The sequence below is a fragment of the Cyprinus carpio genome, chromosome B5 (genome assembly GCF_018340385.1).
Source record: "Cyprinus carpio isolate SPL01 chromosome B5, ASM1834038v1, whole genome shotgun sequence".
NCBI classification, from domain to species: domain Eukaryota; kingdom Metazoa; phylum Chordata; class Actinopteri; order Cypriniformes; family Cyprinidae; genus Cyprinus; species Cyprinus carpio.
Window position 1 is genome coordinate 3,137,410 of NC_056601.1, and position 26,559 is coordinate 3,163,968.

The 26,559-nt window shown below is 36.4% G+C and overlaps 2 protein-coding genes and 1 long non-coding RNA gene across 3 annotated transcripts; 1 reads left to right on the forward strand and 2 right to left on the reverse strand.

Annotated features, from left to right (window-relative positions):
- The first annotated feature begins 25 nt into the window (after positions 1–25).
- On the forward strand, positions 26–8,642 carry ankrd13a (ankyrin repeat domain 13A). Its single transcript, XM_042723621.1, has 15 exons — positions 26–439; positions 1,091–1,226; positions 1,575–1,699; positions 2,542–2,587; positions 2,691–2,834; positions 2,988–3,177; positions 3,768–3,834; positions 3,992–4,073; positions 4,401–4,462; positions 5,067–5,197; positions 5,305–5,462; positions 5,697–5,837; positions 5,962–6,137; positions 6,225–6,286; positions 6,770–8,642. The coding sequence occupies exons 1-15, from the start codon at positions 332–334 to the stop codon at positions 6,963–6,965; spliced, it is 1,824 nt and encodes a 607-aa protein (XP_042579555.1). The 5' UTR covers positions 26–331; the 3' UTR covers positions 6,966–8,642.
- Positions 8,643–11,691: 3,049 nt separating this feature from the next.
- LOC122137360 lies at positions 11,692–12,939 on the reverse strand. The gene is made up of 2 exons (XR_006154792.1): positions 12,499–12,939; positions 11,692–12,261 (listed from the first exon to the last, which is right to left on the reverse strand). It is a non-coding gene; the product is annotated as an uncharacterized LOC122137360 (long non-coding RNA).
- A 1,175-nt stretch (positions 12,940–14,114) lies between these two features.
- On the reverse strand, positions 14,115–25,785 carry slc6a4b (solute carrier family 6 member 4b). The gene is made up of 13 exons (XM_042723622.1): positions 25,293–25,785; positions 23,821–23,955; positions 23,377–23,596; positions 22,459–22,597; positions 22,246–22,380; positions 21,397–21,500; positions 20,134–20,261; positions 19,858–19,970; positions 19,167–19,296; positions 18,909–19,010; positions 18,446–18,546; positions 16,566–16,733; positions 14,115–15,703 (listed from the first exon to the last, which is right to left on the reverse strand). Exons 1-13 carry the CDS (start codon positions 25,510–25,512, stop codon positions 15,623–15,625), a joined length of 1,776 nt encoding a protein of 591 aa, XP_042579556.1. The 5' UTR covers positions 25,513–25,785; the 3' UTR covers positions 14,115–15,622.
- Positions 25,786–26,559: the final 774 nt, after the last annotated feature.

Here is a 26,559-nt window from a genome sequence, read left to right on the forward strand (position 1 = left end):
GCTCTTTTCGGTTATTTTATATTGAGAACATTATTTATAAATGCAATAGGGTTTGGAGGAAAGATTTGTCAACTGACTGGATACACCCCCACCCAAATAGTTTCAACCTGCCACTTCCTTGTTTTTCAAAAGTTTATTTTGAAAAAAAGTTGGGTGCGTTTTCGTCGTCCCCTTTTGCTGAAATCCACCTGTTTAATAGTCAGAGTCACTGTATAATTATTAACAATTAATTCAACGCATGAAGAGCTCTGATGGTTCATGACAGTAGCTAGCTCGCAGGCTGGCTCTTGGTTTTTGGAGGGGGACACACGGAGAGTTTGATCGGGGCAGAATGTTATCGGCCACCGCTGCCAGCATCGAGGATTTCAGCCTCAGGTTTCCACTGCATGCCCTGGTGTGGGAGAATGACTACAGGAGGCTGGAAAAAGAGATACAGACGGTGTGTGTGTGTGTGTAGACTGGTGCATCTGGTGTTAGAATCATCTGCCTGCTTCGAGATTTCTGCCTCCAGTGGATTGCATGCCATGCTTGACATGTATTTAATAATCTAAAGAAATTGGAATTGGTATATTATTTGCTCCTATTGCAAAATGCTTCATCAGCTTGCCATCCACTTGTTAACCCCAGCACTGCTGTGTGTCATTGCACTGGAGAGCTGGTGAGCTCATCCTAACATCAATAAAGCTTTATTTTACTGCACAAGGCTGTAGATCACAGCTTTGTTTGGGAGGGGGACGTGTAAAAACTAAGTGTAAGCTGAAGAAATGAATAAATTGCAATTCAAATAAATGGATAAATAACATGCACATTTGTAACATTTATTTAGCAATTACATAATTGTTAATTACATGTAAATATATAGCTACCTTTTAAGTTTTAGGATGATCTTTTTTAAATGTCCATGCCATCTGAATGATTGAATACTATTGCTACATATGACATATTCACAGGAAGAGTATCCAGTGTTTTGATTAGTGACCGTCGCGTTCCATATTCCCATTTTCATTTTTTAAGAGCAATGCACATGATTTTTGGCGCTTTTCCATTTCCTCACTAAGATATGAGCTGTATGTGTTTACACTCCTTTCAGAGTAACATTGAAGAGGTGGATCCCAGGGGCCGGACGCCTCTGCACCTGGCCGTCTCACTAGGACACTTGGAGTCGGTGAGAGTGCTGCTCAGACACGGCGCAGATGTTTCCAAAGAGAACGACAAAAATTGGACAGGTGAGAATAGAGCTTATGAACTGCACATTAGTCAACTTAGCAGGTCTTTGACGGTGGTAAGACATCAGATAGATTTGCAGTATCGCCCACAAGAATACCATTAGAACTATAATGACCACTTGCACATCAGTAGTTTTCCCAGCCAGTCAAATCATTTAATACGTCTGGTCGAGCTTTTCCGGGATGCAGTGTTGTGTATACTCTAATGACCACCTAATGAGACACTTACTGGTCATTTAGCAGATGTCTTTTTATGTGATTTACAATACACTGTAGAATAGAAGCTAGTATGTTTACCTTTCCATTACAAGCCCATATTCTTAAATATGTGTGTTGTTGTCTGCACAGTGCTGCAGGAAGCAGTCAGCACAGGAGATCCAGAGATGGTGCAGCTGGTGCTCCAGCGACGAGATTACCTTAAAGCCTCCACTGCGCTGGGCGGCGTTCCAGAGTTACTGTGCAAGATCCGAGAGGTGCGTCTGTCATTTGATTCTGTGTATTATTTGGGGGATTTTTGAGCTATTATTGTATAGTATATAAAACTTTGGGGATGGTAAGATGTTGGCTGCATTTATTTAATGATAAGTACATTTAAAGACCGTAATATTGTGAAATATTATTACAATTTGAAATAGCTGTTTTCTATTGTAATCTGTTTTAAAATATTATTTATTCAAGTGATGTCAAAGCTGAATTTACAGCAGTCTTCAGTGTCACATGATCCTTCAGAAATCATTCTAATATGCTGATTTGCCACTCAAGAAACATTCTTATGATCAGTCGTGGTGGAAACCGTGATACATTTTTGTTCAGGATTCTTAAACGAATAGAAAGTACAGCATTTGTTTGAAATGGAAGTCTTTTGTAATATTATAAAAATCTCTACTGATACTTTTGATCAGTTTAATGCATCTATGCTGATAGAAATTATTTATTTCTTTAAAAAAAAAATATATCACCAAATTTTTTCTGTGATTTAGCTGCACAGCCATTAAAAAAACATCCTTTGTGTTAACATCAAAGGCATTTTGATATTCACAGATGTTTTAATCCTCAAGCAATCAGCATGACTCATTCGTCACGAGTCTTTTCTGTTCTAAGGTCAAATATGTTGCCTTTTTGTTTTACTTTCACTATTTACAGTTTACAGCACATGCTTTCTTACTACCTAACAATTTGCTCTCTGATGCTATTTTTAACACGTTTTACTGGGAAGCCAATGTGGCGCCTGACACTTGTGTTGAGAGGTGCGTTGAAGCCCTGATGTGAGTCATGTGAAAGCGCCTAAAGTCTAATGAACTTCTTTTTGTCCTAGTCTCCAGATTTCTACATGGAGATGAAGTGGGAGTTCACTAGCTGGAGTAAGTGCTCTTTTTGTCCCCCTCACCTTTTCTGTTCATCAGTTCTCATGGCTTTATTAGGTTGTAGAATGATCCTCATCTGCTGCTTTTGCTCTGGATCCAGTTCCTCTCGTATCACGTGTGTGTCCCAGCGACGTGTGCAGAATCTGGAAGAGTGGGGCCTGTCTGAGGGTGGATACCACCCTGCTGGGCTTTGAAAACATGACCTGGATCAGAGGAAGAAGAAGTTATATCTTTAGAGGAGAAGGTTATTTCCTCTGCCTGTTTGCATGTGTTTTTAAAAAAGACTAGTCGACCGTTCTCACCATCCGTGGTGGTGGGGTTCTACTGAATTCTTCTGAAGCTTACAGGAAATTCACATTTGTATGTTTAGATTCACTTTGCATGTGCGTTCTCACAGACAACTCCACTGAGCTGATGGAAGTCAATCACGAGGACGAGGTGGTGGACACCGAGCGCTTCGATCTCTCCCGCGAGATGGAGGACGTCACACTGGACTCCATGCAGCCCGCCGTACAGGAAGTAGCCAAGAGGCTGACAACACCCATTGTCAACACATATCTGGACACAAAGAACATTGCATTTGAGAGGCATGGCCCCTTATATAAGATTTACATCTAATAAATGTACTACCATTCAAAAGGTTATGGCTTTAATGGTTTTTGAAAGAAGTCTCTTATTATCACCGAGTGTGTTAGCAGATCAAAAACATACATATTATTGCAATTCAAAATTGCTGTTTTCTATTTTAAAATGTAATTTAAGCTGATTTTTCACCAGCTATTACTCCATATCTTCAGTTTTACATGAAATCATTCTAATATGCTGATTTGGTGCTCAAGAAGCGTTCTTTTACCAATGTTAAAAAGTTGTGCTGCTTAATATTTTGTGGAAACTTTTTTTTCCTTTGATAAATAGATTGTTTAAAAGAACAGCATTTATTTGTCAATTTTGCAAAATTCACACGTCCTTGCTGAGAAAAAAAAGTATTAATTTCTTTAAAAGAAGGCTTGCTGACCACACATTTTTGAATGGTAGCATTATGAAAAATGTCATACATGGACATCCATGAACATTGTTGCACACTGACTATTTTTTCTATTCACGGAAAACAGATAAACACAATTGCTGCTGAAGAATAAATCAAACATGCTATTAAAAAAATGCATTTTGTGCTCAGGTCTAAATCTGGTATCTGGGGTTGGAGGTCAGACAGAACAGAAGTAGTAAATGGATTTGAATCCAAGGTAAGCAAATGACCAGCTGTTTGTGAACTACTGTACCATTAGGAATGACTGGAAGGACAAAAAAACCTGCTTTTTTAGATTTACAGAAAAGTGTGACTCTCTTTTTAGAGAAGTGAGTTTCTCTTTGACCTGTGGGTGATAACACTGCTTTTGGCAGGTTTTTTCGGTGAACAATGTGAACGTTGTGATTCGCACCAGGACGGAGCACCTCACAGACGAAGAGAAGGCCAGGATAAAAAGTAATTAACCCACTTTAAGATTTACACTATAAATATCATACCCCTTTTCTACCAAAATGGTGCTGGTGCTCGACCGGGAACTGCTAATCTCTCTCAGAACATCCCTGTGTTCCCACAACATTATTAATCAGTGAAGTTATTGGTTTCGGATTGTAGGGATCAGTTTGAAGCCAATTTTCTTGCCCATAATGGCAATAAAATGCATGAAATAGTTCCAGACCGGGCTCCAGCACTCTGTCAGTGGTAGAGGGTCTACAGTCTGTTCCCTGGAGGTCCTTGTTATGGGAACTGATTAATATCAATTACTGATGCTTTTGATCTCAACAGGTGAAAGGAATGTTCTGGAGTCTTTACTCGGGACGGTAGAGCAACAGATCGGTGCTCAAGGGGTAAGCACACAAAACAGAAACATTGAATTTGTTTTCTACTGAAGTATTTGGGCACTGCAGTCACACTTACAAATTTATGAATGTCAATGAATTTGATACAAAATTTCAAACCAAGTAAAATATCCAAACAAATGGATGAACTTTTGTCATTAATAACATATTTTATCCATATTAGAAATTACTTGATTAGAGCAAAAACAAGTGTCAAGTTGATTTTTAGTAGATGTATAGTCAGTTCTTCTCAGTTGTCGTAGCAAGTCGTTTATCACATTAACGATAATCATGTTTGAAAACCACAAATTGTCCAAATACTATTTTTGGACAGTATTTCTATTGATCTATAATTTGAAATCTAACAAATTTGCTTGAATAGTACTACTGTTCTTTTAAATGTGTGTGTGTGTGTGTGTGTGTGTGTATATATATATATATATATTATTTTATTTTATTTTATTTATTTTTTTTTTAATGTGTATAAACGTTTGATATTTTGTTATCTAGATCAGACACATTTATACATTTTTAGGTGTACATTTAAAAAAAACACTCATGCTTTACAAAGCTGGAAGGATTCTGTATTGATCATTTCTATGTTTGATTTCAGGACATGACTATGGAGTATGCCACTGCCACAAACCCCACAGCTATTACTCCAGAGGAGTACTTTAACCCCAACTTTGACCTGCAGGGCAGAGACATCGGTCGGCCCATTGAGCTCACCATCAGAACACAGAAGTGAGGCTGACCATTCACTCCATTCAGTAAATAATATAAATAACTAATATATTACACACATGTAATTGAAGAAATGGTTCAGTTTTTGTGTTTGGACGCCCTCTCAGGTTTAAAGGCACCCTGTGGATGAGTGAAGAGCATCCTCTGTCTCTGGTGGAGCAGGTCACTCCCATCATTGACCTGATGGCTCGCACCAGCACTCACTTTGCCCGACTCAAGGACTTCATCAACCTCAGGTTTCCCCCTGGCTTCCCAGTGAAGATCGGTGAGTGAGAGGAACAAACAGCCTTACTACTCAGATTTTAAATGAAACCCTGTCCAGCATAAAATTTGCATTTGTAATTGAATGCATCAGATAGAATATTAACTTCTCTAACCTGCAAAAAAACTGACATGGCAATAAAAATAAACAACTAACCAATCTTGTGAATGTCTTTAATATAAGTCAGAACATGGCGCTAACTAGATCACGGGTTTGATTCTGTTTCTGTTTCTTCAGAAATCCCTCTGTTCCATGTGTTGAATGCCCGGATCACATTTGGAAACGTCAACAAGTGCAGTACAGATGAACCTTTGGATTCCAACCAATCAGCTTCTACACCCACACCTACAGAAGAGAAGTGTGACAGCCAGGCTTCAGGTTTGGAAATATATTGATTCCTCGTCTGTTCCACAGAAGACCTGTTAACTGTCACAAACTCTGCCCTTAATTAATAGCAGGAAACATGAATTTTAAATGCATGTTTCACTTCCTGCTCCTGCAGGACCTGCTCTATTCAAGGTGTGTCCATCTGTGTTCGTGGCACCTTCGCACTATCACCACAGAGGGGGCTACCGCCACTCCAACACACGCCATTACACCCCGGCCAGTCATGATGAAGAGCTGCTCCAGTATGCCATTCACCAGAGTCTGCTCGAGTCCAGTGCACTCAATTCACAGGTCAGAGAACTTCCTGTTAGTGCATTCTGTGCATTTCTTGATGATGTCTGTCTCTAATATGCAGTCTGGCTGGCTGTTTTGTTTTAGGACACTTGGAGTAATTCTGATGGACAGGCAACACAATCCACGATGAATCGGTTGAGCGATGGGTACTTTTTGTGTCCAGGGGCACATACTGTTTTGTTTTTGTTTGTTTTGTTTTTATAAAGAAAAATAGAGTTTTTAATAAAGTGCATTAAATTGATGTATAAAATAAAGACATTTATAATAAGTGTTTTCAGTATTGATGGTAATAAGAAATGTTTCTTGAGCACCAAATCAGAACATTAGACTAGTAGAAAAATTTATTTTGAAAGATCATGTGACACTAAAAAATGGAATAACAGCTATATTTTAACAAAAAGATTAGCTTTGGCATCACAGGAATAAATGACAATTTAAAATCTATTAAAACAAAAAACTTTTTACTTTTATTTGCATTTATATTTTTTATCAAATTAATGCACTCTTTCAAAAACATTTTACAAACTCTCACCAACCCCAAACTATGGGTTGAGTGATCTTTCAGAATGCTCTTTGTCATTTCATGCATGCATTTTCTTAAACGGTCTCTTTCTGTCACAATACCTCAGGTCTGGGTCTGAAGGAGTTTTAGTAGACCTTAGTGACACCACGCCCTCAAGCCCTGGCTCCGCCTCCACCCCTGACTCTGAGCTGCGATTGGCTATGGAGCTCTCGACCCGGGCACAGGAGGAGGAGGAAAGGAGAAGGAAGGAGGAAGAAGAGGAATTACAGAGGATTTTACAACTCTCCTTAACAGAAAAGTGACAGAGTAAGATGAGGGAAGGAAAGAAAAAAGGGAGTTCCTGTTATCGCCATAAGCATTAAACCTTTTTATTTACTGTATACCCTTCTTATGATTCAGTGCAGTTCTCTGTCTCCACTGACATATGACTACACATTTTTACATATTACAACATCCGAACGTTTCTGCTGCTTTATCCTTAAACAGTAAGCAAACATTTAGTTTCGTGATCATTCATACATTTGACTGCATTTTCCCACTTTCTTTTCCTCCTTCAAAGAGGTGACCATGCATGTATTTTACAGGAAATCCAGTGCTGCTTTTTGAAGATTACGTGGTAGAAAGGTTGTGACGTTCTGACAGTAATGACTAGATAAAGTTTTGCATTAACATTAGCTTTAGGTTTATATTAATACTATGTCTCAGGGTTAAACTGATGTTCACCAGTTGTCGGTTTCTTAAACCATTTTATACGCAGCCAAGGAAAGTGAAAGAAATGAATGTTTTACACAAAGCAGTAGGACAGTACCATTTTCAGCCCGTGTGCTTTTGTCATTAGACAACTTCTGACTGAAGCATCTCTACCGTAAAGGCAATAAATCACACCGCCGTGCCTCGCCGGAGTAAGAGGCACTCATACAGACCGGGATATTTCTGAAAAGGCCTGTCCGATGTAAGCCGATACGCCTCAAGCTTTTAGTCTGCCTAATTTGTAAAATGATACAATAAAATGCTTAGATCGCCATGAGTATGTTGTAATGCAAAGAATGAATGTGGCAGTACTGGGTCACTTTTCTGGCACCAACCAAACCTCATGCTACACTAAAGGACTAGGGGAATGTGTGACGAGAAAAGCAGCTGTTTTTGTCTGTGGGAATGTGTGTGGTTGGACAGCATTGTTTGCTGAAAGAGGTTCTGATGTGATAAATGTGGAAGAACCTGCCCTGCTCTGTCTGGGAATCTTTAGGGAATCTCACGCTGTTCCTTCCTGTTGTAGCTACCAGTGCTATTTATTTTGTCAACGTGTTTTTTTTTTTTTTCTTGATGTCTTGTCGACTTCTTTCTGTAAGTGTTTTTAAAGCCTTGTGAGGCTCAAAAGATGTTTGAGTATTGACTTACAGCTTGCAGTATCTCTCTCACTACTTTTTGTGTGAAGCTTGAACCGATTTTAACCATATCTTCTGCCACCTCATTATATGTCATAAATGGACATTTATATTGCTTTACTCTTCCTGTAGCGAACCAGAATCTGAGGATAGTGGCAGCCACAGTCTCGCATTTATAATCGGGATGTTTTATATTAACAGGACATTGGTTTTAGTTTCCTGTATTAATTCTTTTGCTGCATTTAAATAACAGATTAGAATGAATCCAATGTTCTGGCTCTGGTTATCCACATATCATGATTCCTGGACACATTTCTATTTCATTCTTTATTTAAAACCTAATTTAACTTCTGGTATTTGGGTAGAAGTCTTAACTCGAACTAATTGCCAAAATGTTTAATGGTCTCTACCGGATCAGGGTTAGTGTTGATTCTTGGTGAATTGTGATGCTGCAAAATGCAAGAGAAAGTATCCTCTTTAATAAGCATGTTGAAGAAATCCTGAAGGCATTTGTAAACTGTGATGTATATTTGACACACATACACACACACACACAAAAAAATGTTTTTACTTTAATAAAAGCACTTTATTGACTTTTTGGTGCTTCTTTAACTGTGAGACAGTTGCAAAGCAACGGTGAATCAAATAAAAAAGGTGGATAAAAGCAGTCAAGATGGTCAGATCAAATTCAGTTATAAACATTTTTACTTAAAATTTTAAAAGTGGTTGTGAATCGTGGCACAATATCTGAAACTTCCAAATTACGAATACATCTTGCCATCAAAAACATGAAATTGCTTTTGTTATATATTTTTTTAAGATTCATGCAGTTCTTATTCATTTATTCACTTTAAGATTTTAAGTCAATTAGTTTATTAGTTGTCACATTACCTAAGGGTCTGATCATTTATAATGTCTTGTGCCTCATGAAATGCATTAAACAAACCAACAGATGGCACTGTTCTAATGCATACCTATCTGTGTCTTTCTTCTTGAATGCTTTTTGTATTATCTCTTTTTCAGTTTGTCAGCTTGAAGGTATTTGTGATGGATAATAAATAAGGGTCTTCCAATCCAGACTATATTCAAAAGAAACTGAAAATTATAATTGTAAGTTGTATGTGCAAATGTGTTTTCAATATGTGGACACAAAACTTTTGAAATAATCCAATGTCCAAGATGACACCAATTATAGTAATATTATTGTAAAAAGAATGTATTAGATGATGTGGCACGAAGAGCTCTGATAATTTACTAGCCTCATACACTCATCTCATACAGATGTGGTTGTTGTTTATTCATCCAAAGATATACGCTGAAGTAAGATATTTTCTGTAAATGTGCAAGGTTTTTGATTCATTAGCCACTACAGGAAAAAACTAGAAGAATAACGAAGTGCAGTAAACAGTGAAACCTCTGTTAGCCTGCCTGAAGCAAAATACAGAAGGATCCTGAATGCTACAGCTTGTTCATCTTTGGCTTTAAAAGCTTTTAATGACTTTTTCAGGAAATAGTTCTTCACTCATTTAGGTTGCATGACTTAATCAGCTCAAGTGCTCATTTCCATGACTTCAGCTCAGCAGGTGTTTCACTTTCTGGCCAACTGCTAAGAATGTGATGAAAAATCATTGTGCAAATATATATATAGGTGCATCTCAATAAATTAGAATGTCGTGGAAAAGTTCATTTAATTCAGTAATTCAACTCAAATTGTGAAACTTGTGTATTAAATAAATTTGATGCACACACACTGAAGTAGTTTAAGTCTTTGGTTCTTTTAATTGTGATGATTTTGGCTTACATTTAACAAAAACCCACCAATTCACTCATTTATCTCATAAAATTAGAATGCTTCATAAGACCAATAAAAAAAAAAAAAAAACATTTTTAGTGGATTGTTGGCATTCTGGAAAGTATGTTCAATTACTGTACATGTACTCAATACTTGGTAGGGGCTCCTTTTGCTTTAATTACTGCCTCAATTCGGCGTGGCATGGAGGTGATCAGTTTGTGGCACTGCTGAGGTGGTATGGAAGCCCAGGTTTCTTTGACAGTGGCCTTCAGTTCATCTGCATTTTTTTGGTCTCGTTTCTCATTTTCCTCTTGACAACACCCCATAGATTCTCTCTGGGGTTCAGGTCTGGTGAGTTTGATGTTCAAATATGTGTGGTATTGTAGTGTTAAGTTAAAAACTCTTCCTCGCTCCATTTTCTGTGGGCAGGTGCCAAATCCTGCTGGAAAATGAAATCAGCATCTTCAAAAAGCTGGTCAGTATAAGGAAGCATGAACTGCTCCACAAATCGTGGTAAACAGGTGCAGTTACTTTGGTTTTCAAAAAACACAATGGACCAACACCAGCAGATGACATTCCACCCCAAATCATCACAGACTGTGGAAACTTAACACTGGACTTCAAGCAACTTGGGCTATGAGCTTCTCCACCCTTCCTCCAGACTCTAGGACCTTGGTTTACAAATAAAATACAAAACTTGCTCTCATCTGAAAAGAGGACTTTGGACCACTGGGCAACAGCCTAGTTCTTCTTCTCCTTAGCCCAGGTAAGACGCCTCTGACGTTGTCTGTGGTTCAGGAGTGGCTTAACAAGAGGAATACGACAACTGTAGCCAAATTCCTTGACATGTCTGTGTGTGGTGGCTCTTGATGCCTTGACCCCAGCCTCAGTCCATTCCTTGTGAAGTTCACTCAAATTCTTGAATCGATTTTGCTTGACCATCATCATACATCATTCATTTGGCAACGAATGTTTGTGGCTTACCCTCCTTGTGAAGGGTGTCAACGATTGTCTTCTCGACAGCTGTCAGATCAGCAGTCTTCCCCATGATTGTGTAGCCTAGTGAACCAAACTGAGAGACCATTTTGAAGGCTCAGGAAACCTTTGCAGGTGTTTTGAGTTGATTAGCTGAATGGTATGTCACCATATTCTAATTTGTTGAGATAGTGAATTGGTGGGTTTTTGTTCAATTTGGGCCAAAATCATCACAATTTAAAGAACCAAAGACTTAAACTACTTCAGTCTGTGTGCATTGAATTTATTTAATAGACGAGTTTCACAATGAGTTGAATTACTGAAATAAATGAACTTTTCCACGACATTCTAATTTATTGAGATGCACCTGTATATAAGTATCCACTGGTCCTCTATCTATCCTGTGTGAGGGAGAGATAACCTGCTCAGCAGATGCTGATCTTATTGTGTGTGACTGGATTAGATGGATGAGTTGTGTCTCTCCCATAAAGAGCAAAAGAAATTCACTGTGACTGATGGGATTGAAGAGAGGACACTTAGGCAGACAAGAATGGAAATACTGAAGTTTAGAGGAAATTTGATGAAAGTGTAAATATGCTATTTATTTATGATAACATTATAAAAGTACTAGTACTACTATACCAACTACAATCATGTATTCATTTTAATGGCTTCCACTCTCAGGAAAAAACGATACAAAGCTGTTACTTGTAAGACCCTTATTAGTAGGCTACCATACTATATATATTAGTACATTTTAAAATATTAGTACATTTTGAAAGGGTGCCAGTTTTCTGAGGGTGTTATTAATTTTAGGCCTATAGAAGTATAGTAAAACATGCATTCAGTTATTTATTTTGAACACAAGCACATTCATACTGATTCAGGCATTGGCTTTAATTTGTTCAAGAGGTCTGACATTCAAAAAAAACAATCAAATAAACATCTTACAATAAATACATGAAAATATTAAATACAAAAATAAATACGTATAAATTCAGACTGTAAACATTTTAGCAGCTTATAAACTGTAATAAAAAAAACATCCTAATTTAGTACGCATGTGTTTGAAACAGTCTTCAGTTTTAAACACTTAAAGTATAAGGTTTAGGGAGATCTGGACTTGATTACTGACTAGATTTAATTAAAGCGTTGCAGGGAAGACGCCAATGGTTTTATCAGTATTAATTAGGTCATGCTCAACCTTCCAATAGCGAAGGGTTGGATCCCGACTATTAAATAGTTCGTGCTGACGTTGCGTTGCTCTCGTCCAATGGCTTGGCTCGGCTCATTAATATTCAAAACCAAGCCTTCTCCATAGTAGTGTTCAGTTCCCGGCGTCTTTCATCCTGAGGGCTTGTCACCTGCGCCGAAGAGGTTTGTAGACACACACTGCCATTCCAATCATGACCACCAGCAGTGTGCACAGAACACTTATTAGAAGAACTGCAGGAGGAGATAAAATGAACAAACAACTCAAATAAATCCACTGATGCTCATCTAGTCCAGTGCATTACGATCATATTTTAACTGAGAGGCCAATTTAACATTTACATACGACAGCACATAAAAGTGAATCTATGCTAAACTGTGGTGACACAATGGCAGGTTCAGCCCTTGTGGATGTAACGTAATAGGCCCGATACAGGTTCGGTCGCGCGCGTGTTTAAATTAAATTCTTACCTAGATTTTCCTTCAGCAGGACTTCATAAGGTCTATTATGTAGTCTAGACTCTCCCAGCTGAGCATTTCCAGAGTGGAAAAACGTTATGCAGCAAGCGATGAGTAAAATCAGGCGTGCTGCTGACATTGTAGCGAAACAGCGAGCAGGATGCAACCCAATCCACAAATAAAGCTCGACGCTTCTGGAATCTGGAAGGTCCTAAAGCCGTCGGGTTAAACAACACGATCTTCCCAGTGCATGCACTTCGCAGTTTCCAATGCGATTGTGCAAGTTGTGCCTCTTTGATGTTATTGGGACAGACTTTTTAAATTTTACCGTAAATTCAACGATGATGCTCTGGCGTTGGTTTTAATTTATATATATATATATATATATATATATATATATATATATATATATATATATATATATATATTATTTTTTTACATGCAATGCAGGTCACTCCCTAAGCAAAGCTAGATTCTGTTTTGGTCAGTGTTTTTATAGGCCTATAATGACAGGATATCTGACAGCTGTCGTAAAACTAACATGCTGGTGCTGCATGTGTCTCATATTACTTCCATGTCTCTTTTTATTAGTGCTGTCAAACGATTAATCGCGATTAATCGCATTCAAAATAAAAGTTTTTGTTTACATGATATATATGTGTACTGTGTATATTTATTATGTGTATATATAAATACAAACACATGCATGTATATATGTTGTTTATATATTAAATATATTTATATATAATATCAATTATATGAATATAAATATATACATGTAAACACATGTAAATATTTTCAAAATATATACTGTATGTGTGTGCTTTTATTTATACATAAGAAATATACACAGTACACAAATATATATTATGTGAACAAAAACTTTAATCTTGGATGCGATTAATCGTGATTAATCGTTTGACAGCACTATTTTTTATATAACTACTGCAGTCATCTTGCAACTCAAAATGTTTTCAGAGTAGACCTATTGCCAAATATCAGAAGACTTCACTATTTTGCGTCCTGACAAAAAAAAAAAAATTATCTAAGTGATTAGGGTCAAATAAGTGAAAGATGTCAAATTTGCCAGCTTTTGAAACTGCGTTAACTAGTTATAGTAATGCTAAGGTGAGAAAACACAAAGCATAGTGTTATAAAAGAAAATGAAAACTTTACAACAGCTAGATTTACAATGTTAATAACTGTGGAAATGCATCATCACAGTAAGTCCATTAATTTTAGATTTTGTCTTGTTGATAGTATTTATTTCTGTAGTAACTGAGTATTTTTGCATAGGTTTAAAACTAACCAACAAGTATAGATAGTTTACAATAAAATCTGCATTTCACAAGCAAAATTAAAATGGTAATTTATGACCAGAAATGGCTTACATTTAGAATTGCATTAATGTTAAATTAGTACGTTTGTTATAATAACAGAATTTCTCAATTATAGACCTATTCACAAACTTTTTTGTCAGCTGAACCCCTTTGACTTAAAATATTTACTTCAAGTACTCTTATAATAATTTAATGTTCACGGATCTCTGATGTCAAATAATGATCACATTACATGCAGGTAAACATTTTTATATATTTATTTTTTTTAACAGTTTTGATCATTTTTTATGTTACAATTTTTAAAGTCATCGTCAGCTTTTTTTTAACTGTTTGTGAACATTAGTTTGTCAAAGATTTTTTCTACGGCCTTAACTTCATCTCATGAAACACTGTTATTGCAGGTCACATACAGTTTGTCACTCACTAGCCTTTTCCATGCAACTCTTGGTCTTTCAGATTTGGTAATTAACAGACGAGCACAGAGCCTGCAGGCCTTTTGTTAGGCTCCTCTGTAGTTGAGGTCCACCTCTCCTCCAGTCGCCTGCACTGAAGCCTTTGATCCATTCTGCGGTCTCTGCTAGAAGTGGCTGAATGTGGAATAGCATTATCTTTGCTCTATTCTCTCACCCCATACCTGAAACTGGCAGAACTGAGCCGCGTTTCCCAGAGCTGCGATTGGTGGCGATTGAAGATCTGGTCTTTAATAAAACATCTCATTTAAATGCCTGACACAATGCTGTTCTCTTACCCCTTGTGTGTTTACAGATGCTGGATACTGCAGCTCAATGCAAATCAACATGTTAATTAAAGTGCAAGGCTGTTCATGCTAAGAGAACGAAAGTGGGAATCACACATAGCATTGTAAATCTGAATAGATAATTATAACACTAGATAGATAGATAGATAGATAGATAGATAGATAGATAGATAGATAGATAGATAGATAGATAGATAGATAGATAGATAGATATAGATAGGAATGTTCAGCACAGCTTTATTAATTGTCCAAACATACACACAAGCAAAACTCTCTGCCACAACCTACAGTGCAGACATAGTATATGAACCACATTTTGAACTATCCATAATAAGACATTCATAGCAATTTAATATTTGGTCACATCCAGAGTTCAGTAACATCCTCAGTTCTTTATTTGGAAAAAAATGTGGGAAGAAAATGAACAAGTTACACATACTGTAGCTAGGATTGGGGCTCAAGTTTTGTTAGAAAATGACAATTTCAAACAGTCATGTAGTGTTAGTTCAGAAGAAACCCTTATTTTTGTCTTTTTGTCCTTTTCTTGGTGAGGCACAATACAGGTTTTACAAAGTTTTGACATAAAGTAGCTACAATATTTAGTCAGAGTTAAGGCAGAAAAACACAATAATGATTCAATCTAACAACAGTTATTTCTGAAAAATACGTGAGAAATGTGTATGAAGTTCTCTGTTCTCATTGGCTGAATTTCTCACAATGAGGTAATCTCACTTGCATGTATCTCAAAAACGTTTTGTGACTTGGAGGGTACTTGCAATGTAAAAAATACCACTGAACTCTTCCTCTATACATAAACCGAAAATTGCACAGATTATTTAATTAACATTTATAATTTACATTGAATGTTTTCTTTTTTTCAGATTAAATCTAATATACGTCACATTTGAATAGATCATTTATTCTGGACAAACCCCTAAAACTATGCAAAAGTTGCTTAGTTGGCCGTGGACATGTGTAACCCAATATTTGTGGGCTTTTTTGTGTGTGTGAGTTGTGTTCAGTTGTTTTTCTCAGTGGTCTATGGTACAGGACTTAGGCTCATACTGTCTGTGTGGATGTCTGGCAGTGTTCTCTCTGGTCGCAGACATACAGCAAGACGCTGAAATTGAATTGAAAACATCATGTGAGCAACTTTACCTATTTTGTGAATCTCAAGGAATAGGAATCACCCTCAGCTTGTTTCTTCGTTGGAACAGATTTAGAGAAATTTTGCTTTACATCACTTGGATCCTCTGTGTGAATGGGTGCCGTCGGAATGAGAGTCCAAACAGCTGATAAAAAAATGTTACAATAATCCACAACACAACTCCAGTCCATCAATTAATGTCTAGAGAAAGAAAAAGCTGCGTATTTGTAAGAAATAAATCCATTGTCGCTTCTAGCCAAAGTCCATAATCCATAATACTGTGGAAAGTCCATCCCCTGTTGTTCTCTCACATCAAAACCCACCGACAAATTAGTTCAGAGCTGTTTTGGACTATTCACATATAAACAGTGCTTGATCTGCACATATTTCTTTCCTGATTCAGATGAGATGACTTTTTCACTGGAGAAATCAATATTATGGATAGAGGACTCTATCCATAGCCGGAAGCAATGGCAGAGTTGTTTCTTACAAACACACAGCTTTTCACTTTGCAAGATGGTATATGATGGACTGGAGTTGCGTGGATTACTTGTGGATTACTTGTGATTTACTGTGTTTTTATAAGCTGTTTGGACTCTCATTCTGACGGCACCCATTCACTGCAGAGGATCCATCGGTGAGCAAATGATATTAAGCTAAATTTTTCCAATTCCATTCTGATGAAGAAACAAACTCATCTACATCTTGTGTCGCCTGAGGGTGAGTAAATTATTTTGGGTGAGACTTTGAAAGTTCTCCTGAGATCTACAAGAATGCTTTTCAAGTGAGAGTAGTTGTTCATTTAGTCAACCAATGGCTCACATGCATGTCTCACCTGTTTAAGAGAGCCTGGGGTCCACACAAGCTTGTACACCATGTAGATGGGGATCCACATGAAGGAGGAAGCGCCGATGATGTAACCGACCGTCATGCTCCAGTCTGGGTACTTGTAGTCGAATAGTGAGAGGGGCTGAGGGTTCAACAGTGAGCTGATAATGATGTACTAAAGAAATGAATGGGAAACATATTCAGTGAGTTGCTTTAAAAAGTTCCATTTATCAAACATGAAAGTTTTTCTTTAAAATGTAATATCTCATTTTAAGAGCGTCTGAACAATTAATTCAGATTAGGATACTCTGTAGGCCACTGCAGTCTCTGTGAGTTCAGGTGGATTGATAAGTTTGAAAAGATCTTTAGAGTAAGACTCTGATGAGATTATTTTATATTCAAAAGGTCCATATTATCCCGTAGACAGCCCTATGTGGTCTATGGAGAGCGGAAAATTGTATGAATTGCATTGTCTTGAAGGAACAGTGACAAATGTCTTTTCTCCAGCATTTCAAATAACCTCTCAAACACTGTCTCAGGAGATGAGACAGGCAGCCGTTTATCATGTTTGTTTTTTTAAATTATGAAAAAATGATTGTGGAAATGTCAGCCGTGTGTGTCAGCTCCGGCCTGTTCAGGGCTCGACATTAACGCTTGTCCGGGACAAGTGAATTTTGAGAAGGGGCAATTGAAAGAGAATTTTACTTGTCCGATCGGACAAGTAACCTGATTAAAATTTTAACAACAAACAATAACTAAGGCAGCAGCGAAACTTTGGCGAGAATGATTTTGATTTTATTAATTTCAGTGTAAACGGTGACTAATAACGGATAATGTATTGACAGTATCAAGGTCGTGTCAGTTGAGGCTCGAGAAATCGAAACTATTTATACAACTTTAGTTCAATAAACAAGTAATATTAACTGACTTACATTTTAGACAAATTATTGATCGTTTTTGCTCAAAAATAATTCTAGGCAAAGCCACAGCAGAACAGTAGCGCATCTCTGAGCAACACACAACAGTCTTTTGTTACTGAATGATTCAGCATTTTTGATCGAGTCAGTGATTCATAAAGACAGTTACTTGCTTCATTTATTGAATGAATCAGCCGTTTGAACGAATCGGTTGAATCAGTGATTCACTCATTAAGACAGGGATACGGTGTAGTGGTTCAATTTCATATTTAAAAGTATCACTGCATTTTCCCAACATTTCATATTTGTATGTCAAAAAAGTCAAACATTTTGCATTTGTAATTTTGATTAAATTAATTTATGGAACCTCTTATCTTCATTACACAGTTTGAGTAAATATAAATGGCACTTTTGATGCAGCTTCTGTGTTTCCTCTGTAGTGGAAAGATGGAGTTTGTTAGTTGAATAGTAACAACCATAAAGTGTCTTATTATACTAACTTAATGTATTGATCAAATTTCAGAATTTGATGTAAATGGTGGCATGTACATTTAATCAAAATATATCTTCATAAAGTAAATTTAAGGCAAGTATCACAAATATGCTGATTAAAGTAATACTTGATAGAGCACCACTGAGACTATTGCTTCAGAATAATTTACATTTGCACCCCGGACAAGTAACTTTTTTACCCGGACAAGTGAATGACTGATATGTCAGAGCTTAATGTCGAGCCCTGCTGTTGAGATTAGCTAGAATGCATGCAGAAGTATCAGAGGGATATTAGGCTATAAGGGTGCATGCAGTTTGACAGTTGGAGACCGTGTGGACAGGTGAGGAGATGAGATTATAAAGGTAATAAGGGTGGAAAGGAGGTTGTAGGTGCTTAAAGAGTTTTGAGAGCATGAAAGAGGACTTTAACATTTCACAAATTTGCACATACTGTCAGGACATCTTTGTTTAAACTTACAGCGAGAAAAGCTGGGCTGATGGCAACCCAACACACTCTCCAGAAGAGTCCTGGAGTATAGCCCAACATTGATTTGATATCATTGCTGAATCTGTTAATACCTGGAGAAGGTGAAATAAATGTGTTTATTTTAAATACACTTAGACATGATGTTTAGAAAAAAAATTGTATAGCAATAATAGAAATATTATAATAATACTATTACAATTTGAAATAAATGTTTTAAACTGTTTAAATAAAAAATGGTAAACTGTAATTCATTACTGCGATGACAAAGATGATGCTGCCATTACTGCAGTCGTTGTTATTATCAAAGGTCAAAAGCTTACTATAGCTTAATATTTTTATATTTTTGTGGAAAACATGATAAATTTTTTCACGATTCTTTCATGCATAGAAAGTTTACAAAAAAAACACCTTTTAGTGGACAAACAATATATATATATTTTTATAAAAACCTTACCATAAAACCAGGATACTGCTGTGGCCTCCAGAAAGACTATTGCTATAATTGAAGAACCAACTCCAAATTCTTCTAGTAGCTTTACCACATATGCACCACCCACAAAAAAAAATAAATAAAAAATAATTAAAACCACATATTTTTTCTTCTTTATGAACCTATATTTTATTTCACATACTCTGATATTATAATAATGTGTTGCCCTGCTGAAAGGTAAATTCAACAAACTGAGATCCAGAGGTTCACAGAAACTCACTGTAGTAAGGGTGCTGAGAGAGCCCAGAAAGCAAACAACCACCAGTCCAAGAACAAACAGCTCTCTCCGGTGGGACAGGGTGTCTGGGTACTCATCCATTACAGCTGTGATTATGGCCTCTAGCCCACCAAACAGGCAAGAAAGCACACACACACACAAAAAAAACATTTTGCAATTGCAGGGCAGAACTGTATTGAAAAATTTATTTTTCTTTTTTTTGTTCATAATTTTTTATTATTCAGCTGTTGAATGTACAATCTCCATTCAGGCTTCTTGTAGATCATTTCAGATTTTGACGTACTACTGGCTTTTGAAAACTAGAAAAAGATAAAAGTCTCACATTGGCTTACATAAGCAGTGATATCATTGTAGTAAATTTCATATTGAATTGCAATTGGTGTTCTTTCTGAATTATAATCAGTATCTTTGTTCTTTCATCTCTTTAGCCATCGACAGTGTCATGCATCGATTCTCATGGATAGACAAAAGAAACAAGATTAATTTAAACAGAGCCAAACTTAAAAACAAAAGTTTTACCTAAAAATATTTAGTTGTTTCCTTGCTTCCTTTCATCTGGACATACTGTATGTTATTCATGTTTCCTTTCTGTATGTACTATAAATTATGTCCTTCACATGCATATTTAGAAATATTTTTGTTTCTGCACATTTACAGGTATAAGTGTATTCATACCGTGCTGTCCAGTCCAAGAGTAATCATCATCGCAAAGAAGATGATGGCAAAGAAAGTCGACCCAACCATATTTGCAATGGCTTCTGGATATGTGATGAAGAGCAGACTGGGTCCTAGAGGAGGTGCAGAAAGTCGAAAGACAAATTTGAGGTAAAAGACAAAATTCTTTATTTACAGGGCTGAAAGTCTTGTATGTTATTTTTGGTTTGATGCAGCACATCTACAGTAAAACTCTAAATATTTGAACTATTATGAAAAGCAAAAAGGAAAGCTCACCTTTGTCCCTGGCTACATCCTCAACGTTTACATTTCTCTGTTCGGCCATATATCCCAGGACAGTGAAAATAACAAATCCTGAGATAAAACTTGTCAGGCAGTTGACCAGACTGGTTACAATAGCATCTCTGTACAAATCACAAACAGAAAGTCATTTAAAAATGTGATTGATGCTTGACTGTGATGACTGACAGAACTAGCTGTGGGCGGTTGCCAGATCCTATGTCCACGTCTATGTGATATTCTCATCTTTAGATATGACTTGATCTGTTTAGATTGCCCATGTGCCTCCTCACAGTCTTACAGTAGCACACAATTCAATTTCCTCTCACTCAAATATATCTCTTCAAACTGGCCATAATTTGCAGTTCTAATCTTGTTTTTATATCATTTACTCATGGGGCAGGGCATTTGTTTTGGTTCATCATATGATTCATCAGAGCCCAGTTCATTTTGATGGCATTTCTCCTTGGTTAGTGGACACAGAGCTGAATGTAAATAAATGGCTATGCTATAGATAGAATCAGAATTAAGAGTGAGTGGGAACCACATTGGCCAGAATTGGCAGGTCTGTTTTGTTACAGCATAGTGTCAGTTTGCTGTTCTGTTAATAGAATACCGTTCAAAACTTTGGGTTCAGTAAGAATTTTTTTTAAAGAAATTAATAATTTTATTCAGCAAGGAAGAATTACATTGATCAAACAAGACAGTAAAAAAATGTATAATGTTATAGAGTTCAATTTCACATGTTCTTTTGAACTTTCTGTTTATCAAAGAATTTTGGGGAAAAAAATTGCAACGTTTCCTCAAAAATGCTAATATGTTTCCTGAGCAGCAAATCAGCATATTAGAGTGATTTCTGAAATATCATGTGTTACTGGAGACTGGAGTAATGATTCTGAATAAAACAATTCAGCTTCACAGTAAAAAACAAACAAAAAACATTTTAAATATATTCAAATAGAAACCATTTTAAATTGTAATAGTATTTCACAATATTACTGTATTTTTGATCAAATAAATGCAGCTTTCTTAAGCATAAGAGACTTCTTTCAAAAATATAATAAATCGTACTAACCCCAAAATTTTGAACATAAGTATTTGCGTGACTCAGGTATTAACTTAAACTAGATATTATTTTAATATCCTTTATTAAAAATATCAAACATCCATGAAGTCAATGCTCAATGCAAATGCTGATAAACAGAGGATGCTGCAAATTCCACTAGATCAATGTGATGAAAATGAAGGTTTTGTCTGTACCTGTAGCAGTTATTGTTGAAGGGATTGTAGCTGGATAAGGCGAGCAGAACGCCAAAACCAGGACCAAGAGAGAAGAAGATCTGCGCAGCTGCATCGACCCATACCTACAGAACATTCAGTACTATAAACCAAAGTGTGGCTAGAGACAAACACATAAAAACGAATCAAATCATAAAGATCATTTTTAAAATTCAGGAACTGAAATGGTGAGGAAATGCTGATGACATCACGGAATAACGGGATTAAGCGTAGCTTGATCACATCTGAAGATTTGTGTAAAGAGAAACGTGTGTATAAACGTGTGTGTCAATGATTATGAGGGCCTTTCATGATGGAAAAAAAATTCTGAACCAATTACGCATCTCATTAGCCCCTTGTGCTTTATTTCTACTTCTCATCATGGTTCTCTGCAGTGCTGCATCACCTAGCAAACAGCAAAGATCTCATGACTTGAAATATGAAAATGCAGTTTACGTATTGCCTCCGTTGACCATTTATATACCTGAGACGATTTTTGTTTATTTAGCATGGATTTCTTTATTATTAACTTATCTCAAAATTTATGAAGAAATATGCGCTTTATGAAGTCCATGTTTTCCCCAAGTCAGTTCAGCTACTTGTGATTAATGAGTTTCGTGCCCAAATGCTTCAGGTCTTTTTATTACTGCATGAAATAAAAACACTTTCCCACATACATGCATTTTACCATCAAAACAGCACATAAATACATTTAAAAGGGTAACAAGAGTAAGCAAAGAATGTCAAGAAACAACACAATCTAATTTAACAATAAATCAATGCTAGACACAAAGGGAAGAGTCTGAGCAGTGGTAAGAGAAAAGCACTCACGCTGGTCTCCTTCAGTTTCTCCCATTTGGGATTGAGGTAGAACACCACTCCTTTCCACGCTCCTGGCAAAGTTGCACCACGGATCATAAGGATCAACAGCACCACGTACGGCAGGGTGGCAGTCACCCAAACTACCTGAGAGAGACACGGGAGGATGAGAGGATGTAGAATGAGGTGTTTTTCCTCAAAACACATACTTTAGGACTCTGTAACCTTTCCTGAAGTCTTGACTCCTTTCCAAAGGCTGAAGTAGACAATGGTGAAGATGAGGAAGAGGCAAAGCATGAGCTGCCAGCGAATGTATCCCACATCCCCAAGCCCAGATGATTCATGGACTACCAGGACATTCCTCCTGTTTTAAGAAGGATTTACACAAATACAGTCTGAAACTGACCTGAGCTATAAAGCATATGCATACAATACTTCAGTATACACAAGGTTACTGGACAAAAAATTGCTTAAATATAAGAAAGAAATGTTGGTGCAATAAAAAATATGAAAAAAAAATCAGATCTCCACAAATTGAAAAGTGTTATCAGTCATTTGCAGTTCTTTTGACTAAAAGAATATATGTATTCTTCAGCAAAGCTGACATTATGTTCCTGTAGCTTAAGTTCCTTGAATGCAATTTGCTTTGCATATATATATATATATATTAGTGCTGTCGAATGATGAATCGTGTTTAATTGCATCCAAAATAAAAAAATGTTTACATAATATATTTATTGTGTATATTTATTATGTATATACCAACACACACATACAATATATATATGAAAATATTTGCATGTATATATTTATATTCATATAATTTATATTATATATAAATATATTTCATATAAAACATAACATATTTTTCTGAAATATATACATGCATGTATTTGTATTTATATATACATAATAAATCTACACAGTACACACACACACACACACACACACACACACACACACACACACACACACACACACACACACACACACACACACACATATGCTGTTCCACTTTTCATCCAAAATGCTGATTTTCCCCATTGATATTTATTTTTACTAAATCTAGCCCTCATTTTCTTTCCCTCTCTCTTTCTTTGCCATATTTGCCCCCTTTCAGTGCAGCCACTTACATGCACTTACGTGTAAAACTCCTCGGCAGGTGAGCGTGAATAGTTAGTCCAGGTCACGTTGTCTTTTCCGAAGTAGTTAGTGCAGTTTTCTGTGTTCCATTCATTATCACAGCTGGTCCAGGGCAGAGTGCTACTGAAGGAGGAGTAGAAGTAGAACAGAGCCCAGGCGATGATGGTGTTATAGTAGAAGGACACATACAGTGCAATGATGCAGATGGCGAAACCAATACCTGACAGGGAAGAGAAAATGATGTCAGTGTTTTCTTAATAAAATCTCTCAGTATGACACAGTGTTGGTTTTCTCTGTCCATCTATCTCTGTGAATGTGTATTAGTTTCTTTTTCTTTAATTTTTATAGACTTTGAACCTTTCCTAAAGTTAGAAGTATAGAAGGTTTATAGACCTTTAATGCTCAAACCTTACAAGGTTGTATATGAGACAGAATTTATCTCACCTTTAAACATAGGGCAAATATGTTTCCATATGGATATGGCACCTGTCCTGTGGAACTGTCCCAGAGCTAACTCCATGTAGAAAAGTGGCACCCCACCGAATACAGCCATCAGGACATATGGAATAAGAAATGCACCTGAAGACCACAATTATAACAGATCAAAGCGATACAAAAATAAGTGAGATCAACAAGGGAGAATTTGAAGACTTACAATAAGCTTGTAAGTACATAAATCTCCTGTAACACTTCAGATTAGGGAACACTATTCACTGTCAATAGCTGCTTATTAGCATGCATATTACTAGCAGTTTTTTTTTTATTAGTACGTATAAAGCACATATGAATGCCTTATTCTGCATAAGCATATTATACATCCCTTAACCCTACCCAATACCTAATCACAACTACCTTAACTTACTATAAATAAGCTGCAAATTAGGAGTTTGAGGGCAAACTCTAATCTAAATTGTTACCAAATCTCCCATTAAGTAAATATTTCTGTATATTTTAAGTATTTGTGTATGCTAATAAATCATGTTACATTTCATTTCAATAATTTCAATAGGTTACTATAAAAACATGAGATGAGAATTGTAGTCTGACACTTGTTGATCTCGGTATCTGCCCAGTTTAAATCATGAATACATGATTGATGACTGCAGCTGGCCATGTCTGCTTCACAGGTGCACTGGAGCAGAAGTTTAAATAAACATAATTATAATAAGCATTGTTTCATATATTGAGAATACAAACCAAAAAAGAAAAAAAGTTACATTATTAAATCAGGTCAGTCTGTAAAATATAGAAAACACTTTATGAAAGGGTATATAAACCCTAGGCAGAAACAGTGTTTTCAAGTTTGTTGCATCAATATGTTTGTTATTTAAAGGTAGCTTATAAAAAACACTGGATGTTTTTCCCTTTGGTAAATACTTATTTAAAATTATACCCTGTAAAATAAATTTCATGATGATGACGGATGGGAATTTTATTCTTTTTTTTCTACTATTGTGTATCGTCTCTGCTCTATGCTATTGTGTTTTCAGATTCGATTCAACATTTTCTTATTTTTCGGATGAAATGAATGAAGAGGTTAAACTGTTTGTGGCGTTTGCATCACTGATTTTGTATAAAAACTTAAGACACCAATTATACCTAACGTTTTAATTTTATTGAGCTGGTTTAGTCTAAGATCAGAAAACACGTCATGTTGCTTATTCTGTGGTTAAGAGGTTTGTCAAACGTTTAAAAAAACAACAACAAAATTTCAGCACCGTGGACAGCGCATCCGCTCTTGCGCTTTTAAATGTATCATTTCGCTCATCAAATTTCACTTATTTTTCAAATCAAAGTAGCAAAACACAATTTAAAAATATTTTTTGTGAATGGATATTTTTGCACAATGTAATGTAAATTAAAAAAAAGGAAATATAAGTAAATACATACAGTTCATAAAAGTTAATAACTCTTACCTCCGCCGTTTTGATAACAGATATATGGAAATCTCCAAACATTTCCGAGATCTACCGCAAAACCGATGACTGATAAAAGAAAATCCATTTTTTTGCCCCATTTATCGCGGGACTCTGTTTGAGTCATGATGGGCACCGGGTTGCTGTTATACCCGGCGTTCTTTGGAGGACCCTGGGCGCAGAGGTTCCCGTGAGCCAGCACCTGCTCTTGGTGGGGCATCTTCGTTGGTCCAGGTGACTTGGCAAACTGCAGAAGTACTTATAAACTGCCTAAGAAATGCCTTTTTGTGAGTTTCTTTCAAGTGTAAAAAGTAGCAAGAATATTCTTTTGGATTATGCTCGACGTGCGGTCAAAAGAGGCTGCGTGGGGGACCGCAGCATGCTGCTGTGTTTGATTTCCCTGCTGGTGGGAGGAGAAGCTTGAGGTTTAACCAAGAGTCCCCCACCTGAGCGCGAGAGCTGTGATCAAATGAGATGCGCGCGACTACATCACTCACCCCTGACATCCCATTCAAATGGGCTTCTCCAGGAGCGCGCGCGAGTACTCCAGAAATATTGCTCGATTTGTCAACGTAATAATGACAATATTTTGAAGAAGAGGCAAGAAAAGTATGGTCAATGAGTACTTTTTAAAATTAAAATTACTTAAGAAATACCATTTATGTTTTAAAAATTTATTTAGGTACTAAATCGAATCTACTAATTGCTGGGAAAATTAAATAAATAAATAAAATAAAATTAAACATAGCTACATGGTTCAATTTAAACATATCTGGTTACTAGCTGGTCTAAAGTTGGTTCAGTCTGCTAGAACCAGCAAGAAACCATGTACTGATAGATGGTCAGCCAGATTTTTACCATCTTATGATCACCTACAGTACAAACCAGTTATCCTGCTCTGCCCAAGTTAAAAAAAGTACTCTTCCATACTTAAAGTGTTCTATTTTTGTGCACTAATTTATAGGCTTAATAGGCTATACTAAAAATGATTCTTTAGTACTTCTTAAGATCAACTAAGTGTACTCACCTGTGCTATTTTGGGACACCATGAATATTAACTAAAATGCGCTTTTAACATAGGCCTACTATCTCTTTATTTAAAAAATGTGTTTAGTCACCACTTGTAGTACACTTGAGTGTACTAAGATGGGTTTAAGTGTACTACAAGTGGTAAATACATTTTTTAAATACAGAGAATGTATTTAAAAGTGCATTTTAATTCATATTCATGGTGTCCCAAATTAGCACAGTTGAGTACACTTTGATC